The sequence below is a fragment of the Zea mays genome, chromosome 1, assembly GCF_902167145.1.
Source record: "Zea mays cultivar B73 chromosome 1, Zm-B73-REFERENCE-NAM-5.0, whole genome shotgun sequence".
Lineage (NCBI taxonomy): Eukaryota > Viridiplantae > Streptophyta > Magnoliopsida > Poales > Poaceae > Zea > Zea mays.
This window is the reverse complement of record NC_050096.1, coordinates 219,660,176-219,667,574: the sequence shown is the minus strand read 5'-3', so window position 1 is coordinate 219,667,574 and position 7,399 is coordinate 219,660,176. Positions and strand designations below refer to the sequence as shown.

General features: G+C 44.5%; 1 protein-coding gene across 2 annotated transcripts; it reads left to right on the top strand.

Moving 5' to 3' along the window:
* The first annotated feature begins 347 nt into the window (after window positions 1-347).
* On the top strand, window positions 348-5,460 carry LOC103643290 (uncharacterized). Of its 2 annotated transcripts, XM_020546697.2 has the most exons (7): window positions 350-842; window positions 2,056-2,180; window positions 2,684-2,775; window positions 2,869-2,982; window positions 3,380-4,084; window positions 4,177-4,387; window positions 4,492-5,460. In XM_020546697.2, the coding sequence occupies exons 2-7, from the start codon at window positions 2,165-2,167 to the stop codon at window positions 5,022-5,024; spliced, it is 1,671 nt and encodes a 556-aa protein (XP_020402286.1). In that variant the 5' UTR covers window positions 350-842; window positions 2,056-2,164; the 3' UTR covers window positions 5,025-5,460. The 2 variants fall into 2 exon arrangements, with proteins under 2 accessions (XP_020402285.1, XP_020402286.1); XM_020546696.2 differs by lacking the exon at window positions 2,056-2,180 and having other exon boundaries at window positions 348-842.
* The last annotated feature ends 1,939 nt before the right edge of the window (window positions 5,461-7,399 follow it).

Genomic DNA, 7,399 nt, shown 5'->3' with positions numbered 1-7,399 from the left:
AATTATGACGAATATAATATTTTATTACCGATCTTTGTGTAAAATTGTATAAATTTTGAACATAAGTAAAAAAAGAATTTAAAAAGACAAAACTGATGTAGTTAAATCAGTGACACATTATCAAAGCCACCAACTAAAATTGTCTAGAGAGTTATTTGTCTAGTTTTGTAAAGTTGAGAGAGTTAAATAATCAACATTGAAGATAAGATGGTGAAGTTAAGAGAGTTAAACAACGTTTTTTTTAAGGTGAGGAGGTGAAGTAACCGCCCTCTAAAAATCAGAGGTTATTTCCTATTTTAGCAAGAAGCTGGAGCGACCTGTTTTTACAAATTTCCCAATTCCCTTGCCGTCGTCCACACGGCCCACCCCACGTTACTCTCCCCAAATCTGATCCTCCCGCACGAGGTCTCACCTCTTCCGACGCCACGCGAGACGCACCACACGCGAGCCCAAGCCGGACCCCGTCTAGGGTTAGCGATCCACGGCGGCGGCCATGGACGAGGTAGCGACAGCGGCCCTGGCGGCGGCGAGGGGACGGTGGACGCAGTGGGAGGAGGTGGTGGTGTCCAACGACCGCGGCAGTCGTCTTGTGCACTACTACCTCCGCGGCAACGGCGAAGCGAAGGAGCTAGCTGTGGTGGGGCGGGAGCGGAGCCCACGTCACATGTCGTACGCTGTGCAGGGGCGGTTCCTCCGCGCGCTCGCAGCTGCCGCGGGAGCGGTCGCCGTCGCGTCGTCGCCGTCACGGTCGCCCCTGGCGGCTGCTGTGGCGGACGGCGGCGCTCCGAGGAGGTGGCGGTCCAGGCGGGAGGTCGTGGAGTGGCTGTCCTCCCTCGTTTCCGGTAAGTTTTCTGTGCCCGGGTTGTGCTTGCTGGATTTGGTTGTAGATTTTGATGATTTTGAGCGGGGATTGGCGCGTTTGGTCCTGTTTTTGGCTCGATTTGGTGTTACCTTTTGCGTCGAAATCGCGCTTGTTCTTGGTCCGATTGAAGGCGGTTCATGTTCTGGCTCACTTCTCTTCGTGTTTGGTGCGTTTTATGCCGTGGAACATGTGAGCTTTTAGGTTTTACAAGGATTTCTTCGGCTGATTTGCGTGCTCTATGTCTGGGATTCCTCGGCGGACCGTCGGTTGATTTGGATGGTTTTTGTTTATGCAATCTTGACGCGCTCAGCGAATCTGCTGTTCTATGAACGCGATATATGTACGGAACTATATGTTTTCTCATCTGTAGGCGCTTTCAGCTTCTAGGAAGCCTAGGATTAGGATTAGGTTTCGGTTTGATGCTTTACTTCCATGTCCTGCTGTGTCTAGCACTCTAGCCTTATTTGGCCAGAAGAGCCACCATGTCTAGCCATATTTGGTAAGAAGAGGTGTCCCCTTCATCTTAGTTTTCATTCCGCTGTTAGAGGGAGCCGCGAATGCGAAACACGGGTGCTTTACTTTCATTTCGTGCCTTGTCTAGTCTGATTGGCAAGAAAAACCGTCTTCATCGCATTTTTTCATTTTGCGGTTAGATCATTAGAGGATTCCTCCACTATGGTTTTTGGTTTCAACAAATTTGTTCGCCCTCTTTCAGGAAGACCGCTTCTTGAATAGACCAGGGCCTATGTCTCTCTTAGGGTCGGTTTGGTTCAGCTGGAGATTCTTAAAAATCTGAGAGCTGTAAGAAAGCTGCTACAGGAACTGTCGATTATAGATTCTGTATAACTATGATAGCTTGGTAACCTGGATGACATGAATCCAGAAGTTTTGGGATAGGAGGTAATTCTGAATTGAACTAGAGGACTGCAGATTTTCAAGAATCTATTATGCTGTTGTACCTGTTTGGTTGGGATTCCAGATTTTTGGCAGTGAATTTGGTTCAGAAAGTTGAATCAAACACATCCTTGTCGGGATTCTGAATGTTTCGTTATCTGTTTATTGGCTGAGTTTCTGTTTAGTCAAATTGGTTTTGGGTTGCTTTACTGTTCTTCTAGGAATGACTATGATCTCGCCCGATTTGTTCAGTAATAATTTAGTTGTCTGCGAAACTCATGCCTTCTCCTTTTCCATAGGAATATGGAGAATACAGGTGTGTTTCAGTGGAAGCAGCTGCTGGCTTCCTCTGGGCCAATTGTGTAACTTTGGCATTTGGGAATAGAGATAAGCGAAGCAGCAGCATGAATGTATGCTCAATCAGGTGCTGTTTTGATCTTCCCTTGTTATGGCCTTCCCTGATGGCTCTGTGGAGCAGATTCACAAGTCCGTATAGTGTGTACTTGACTGTACACTGAATGTTCTTGCAAAAGAAAGCCTCAATTTCTTTGAAAAGTGATAAATCCTAACGCAAATGAATCAACATATTTTAGTGAAAATGATTTGTCTGGCTTTGTGCTCAAAGCTTTAACACAATGAAGTGGAGATATTTGGATTTGTAAAATAAGATCAATTATTACCCAAATTGTGGGAAGATATTCTCAAGTAAATGCATTTTCCAGTTCATTAGCTGTTCGCAGTGCGGCAGTGGCGATTTTTTAATTTTTATTGTCATCATTCCTTCTCTTCTGTTCTGTTGCTTTTTGTTCTTTGTTTTGTTTTGCCGTGTTCCTTTTGCCACTGTAGAATTGTCTACTTCATTCCATGCTACGGTTTCCATTATAGGTTCCCTTTGTGATTTTCTTATTGTGAATCCTTCATTTGCAGGTTATAGTTATGGTTCCTCAATGGCTAACAGGTGCAATGGGGATTCATATGATGACAGTGTTATTAACTGCAGTCAAGTTACCGTTTCGAAGGTACAGAAACATTTTGCTATTCATCTTGTCTTGTCTTGGAAGCACCATTGATAATTCTTCTTCTCTAATGCATTTTCTATTACGCCTGCTCAGGATGTTTCTTCTAGGGAAGCTTCGAATGACTTCACATGGTTGGGAGCTTCATGGAAATGCCAACGAAGTTTGAAGCACTACAAATCTTTCTGCCGTAGAGGAATTACTATCTCGGTATGCCCATTCGCTGTCACTGGCTACTTCCATTGTCTTTTTAATCATGTGCACCTCTACTCCTTGCTCTGTCAATCAAGTATAATATTTACTTTTCAAACACCATACTTAGGCAGACATGAAACCAAGCCACTGGAGAAGACAATGAATTGGAGCACCTGAATATTATTTGGACATTTTCATGAGATAGAAGTGTATATATTTTGTTGAAGACAGGCTTCTTTTACTTAGACAATTTTTTTTCATCATTCGTACTTGGAGATGATATTAAAGAACATTTTGGCTTCATAAAATACAAAATTAAAAGTAGATGAAGAACGAGTACCAATACTAGTTTCGTGTAGAGTGAAGTTTTGAAGGTTGAACCTTAGCTGATACATCTCTGCTGTACTTATAGGTGCATAGTTTTGTATACATTATGGGTGAAGAGATGAAGAGACTTATTGCTTATGTGGAAGATCTCTATGAGGATACAAATTCCTGCAACATGGTCAAGGTACAATGGTTTGGCAAAGCTGATGAGGTTGGTGTTCTGTTGCCCATGGATTTTGATGACAGGGAGATTTTCTTTTCTCTGGGTCGTCAAGATCTCAATGTAGTATGTATTGATGGATTGGCTGCAGTCCTGAGTGCCCAGCACTACGAGAAGTTCAAGAGTGATACTAGATACAGCTTGTGGCAACCTTATTTTTGCTATCGGCAGATTGATAATGGTGAAGCCAAGCCTTTTGATGTCACACAGCTACAAGGCTACTGGAGCCAGGAAGTACTTAGGACCATGTTCAATGCAACTTCCTGTCTGAAGGTGCGTTTCAAGGTCCCTAAATCTGGACCCAATTCAGATGGAGGGCTGAAGAGGAAGCGTGATGCATTCAACAATGATGCTAATCGACAGAAGTTCATTTGTTCTGGTGCTTTTACTTCTAGGTTTTATGGTGAGAACATCGAACACTTGTGTCCTGGTTGCCATGTGGAAGTACTATCTCAAGACAGTGGTATAAGGGGATGCTGGTTTAGATGTTTGATTCTGAACAGGCATAAAGATAAAATCAAGGTGCGCTACCTAGAACTTCAGGATGCTGATGAGACTGGAAACTTGGAGGTGTGTTATGTTCAGTTCTTTATGACTTATTTCTTTTCGTTTCATGCAATTGGATTTTAGAACTGGAATTTGACCTAATCTGATGCTTGCAGGAGTGGGTTTTGCTAACACGAATTGCGAAACCTGATCAACTGGGTGTACGTTTCCTTGGAAGGCCAATGGTTCGTCCACAGCATGTGGAAGAAAGCAAGGCCTCGTGCTTTGATGTTGGAGCCATTGTTGATGCGTGGTGGCATGGTGGCTGGTGGGAGGGAATTGTGTTGTGCCAGGGAGGCAGGGGGCGCCTACAAGTTTATTTTCCAGGTAACTTCACTTTCATGATTATGGGCAATTCTTTTATGCTGTGCATTTCGTGAGCAATTAGTGTATTGAAACATAGTACCTTACTTTTTTTTTGTTCATCACAGGAGAAAAGCGAATCACTGAATTTGGTGAAGATGAATTGAGGTATTCCCTTGAGTGGGTTGGTAACAAATGGAATCCTTTGAAGGGAAGAAAAGATATCGCACACAAGCTGACCTCCACTGCAGATCGTGGAAGTGAATATTTGATTGGGAAACAAGATCATCTGAATTTTGATGTGCTTCTAAAACCAGAACCTCAACTAGAGGGACTTCAATATGACAAACGGGGTATTGAGAAATCTTCAGTCACCACCATCTCACGAGATCAGAAACGTGTCCTGGCCGACCTGACTAATGATTTGAAGTTAGATAGCTTGAGGTGGAGGCCAAGAAAGAGGAGTAGAAGATCTGGCTCAAGAAAGCAGTCGGATACAAGCAGTGGAAGCAGCAGCGGGGACATGGACTTGTCCAGCCCTGGCCCTAGTGGGTTTTGTCAACTTAATTTAGTGCCCGACGATGAGACATGCAAGAGCAGTGGAGAGCAGCCTTTTATGGGCGTGCCTGTGCAGGTGCCCAATCTTGTGATGTCCAGGTGAAAACCGATTCTGCACCGGCTGAAGATTAACATATTAGCTTCTTTCTGGAGTTACGCCGACCTTGGCGGGATGTGGTTTTTGTGCATCCCCAGGTTATTTTTGCCAGCACAACCTAGATCCAGGTTTCTGCAGTTTTTTGAAGGCTCATCAGCTGTGATCAGTTAGATGTGAAGATGTCTCACCAAGAACAAGTATACAGTTTGTATGTATTACTGACCTAGATAAGTTTTCATCTGTTCCCTATAATTTCTAGGGTTGATAGCTTTCTTAACATTTTCTAGGAGGAAAGGCTCAGTTTGGTTTCTGGTTTTAGAGCTTCCAGATTTTTTGTTGTTGTTGATTTGTTGATCCAGTCTTGTAGCAGTGTCATGACTTACATAAAGTTATCCTCTACTGAACTTCAATTAAAATGTCAGGTAGGCTATTTATTGGGTTCTGTTTTCTCACCGTGGTGGACTTTACTGCGCCTGCATTCATCTGTTCCACCGCCCACGGAATGGCTGTGAAATGTTACCTAGGCTCTACTACCTAGGCACACATTTGCCTCTCCATCGGGCGCGAATGTTACCTAGGCTCTACTACCTGTAGCTGTTGGAACGATGAAGCATACAGAACACTGCTCGAAACACAGATACGATGAATCCTTCGCGTGCGAGGCTGCCATCAAGGTGCTGTGGCGGCAAGTGTGTTTCGACCAGACGGTTGACGGTTAGGCTATCCGCAACCGTTACTCCTAAATTTTTCCCTCTATATCACTTTCTCCTCTATTTTTCCCCTTATTTTTTCATCTCTCGCAGCGGTTCCCCCTAAATACTCCCCTATACCTCACTACAACTATAAAATATCATTTTCTATATCAACTATCAATTTTTTTATCTACTAACAATTACTTGTGGACCCACATCACAGTGTTTAGGGGTTGAACAGTAACACGCTAGATCTGGGGGGAGAGAGAAGGAGGCCGACGCATAGGGGGCACCGCTGCGGGGGTAGAGTGCCCCCTACAGCCGGCATGCAAGGGAGGGGTTGCGTAGGGGGCAGCGTTGCGCACAGCCTTAGATAATGGCGTGTTCACGGTGACGCTGCCGCGCTAGGCCCCTAAATCCGACTGCCTCCCTCTTCATGCCCCTAAATTCCGGGCGTACGCTATCCAGCCGACGGATCAGCCATCCATGCGCGGTGAAACCTCTGCGTTCTCTGTTGTCCGAGCGTTAGCGACTGCGTCTCTCGTGGCGGAGCCCTCGAGCCGCCGTGCTTCGTCGTCGTTGGCGACCAAGTTGGGAGAGAAGAGGTCGTGGGTGGGCGGGTCAGGCGGTGGCCCGCTTCGAGCACTTCGAAGCGAGGAGGAGGGTCGCGTCAAGAGGGCGACCGAGGTTGCCGCAGTCGAGGCGGTTCCTCGGAGGAGAATCGCCATTGCGAAATGCCTACGTTGTCCACCGCCGTCGTTCAAGGTTGTTGGCGACAAAAGGAAGCGGAGCTCGTCGCCACCGTCTTCATCATCCTCGATTCGCTCCTCCGCACTAGATCTGAGCAGAGAAAGGTACGATCTTCGATTTCGTTTGCGGATCTGTTCGATTCAATTTGCACTCTATTTTGTGCGCTTTTTCTAGAGAAAGGTTATGAAAGTATACGACCACTTTATATTTCTATGCTTGTTCATTTCGAGTTGTCCAGATCCCTAGCTTTCGAATGGTGTGCACGCTACGGACGCACACACTACTCTTTGATCTCCCTATTCTGAACATTTGTGTGGCCGTGACGAACAGGGTGATGTGTGCAACACCGAAACCTCTAATATGTAGTATGTATTTGTGATCAATCATACGCACAATATGTATTTCTATGTTACCTGATTCCATATCTATGATGTAAAGTATTCCTTTATTGCCTCTAATTACTATGTTTAAAAATATGTATTCATGTTGTCTAGTTGTCTGAAAAAACTATTTCCTTCTTCTTACAAGTTAATTCCAGTGGATTCAACAATGTAGTTGCATGGTAGGCTTGTTGCCTTGGTAGGATTAGCTTGCCAAAAAATAACTTGGGTCTTTTTCCATGTCTTGACGGTTCATAACCAAACAGAAAAACTAACCTAAACTGCAATGTTGAATCTGTAAAGACCATACTATTTGGTAGAGTGGAAATGATGTTCCACTTTTATCTATCAGGCTTCAGTGTGCCGGAGGTCTAAACTGATGTGTATGGTCTTTACAAATTTATCAGTACCTAGCCTAGAGTACTTGTAACCTATGGATTGCCTAGGACTTGTAAGACCTTGTTAGGTATTTAACATAAATTGTAGCACATTGTAACTAATTCAAGACTCTGTTTCATGTAGACCATGGATTCAGAGAACGAAAAGCTCCGAAAAGCAC

Excerpts from the sequence above, each read along its gene's own strand:
- LOC103643290 (XM_020546696.2), top strand. The coding sequence starts at position 494 with ATGGACGAGGTAGCGACAGCGGCCCTGGCGGCGGCGAGGGGACGGTGG. Across the intron at positions 2,776-2,868 it reads GTCAAGTTACCGTTTCGAAG|GATGTTTCTTCTAGGGAAGC; the intron begins GTACAGAAACAT and ends ACGCCTGCTCAG. Across the intron at positions 4,388-4,491 it reads CCTACAAGTTTATTTTCCAG|GAGAAAAGCGAATCACTGAA; the intron begins GTAACTTCACTT and ends TGTTCATCACAG.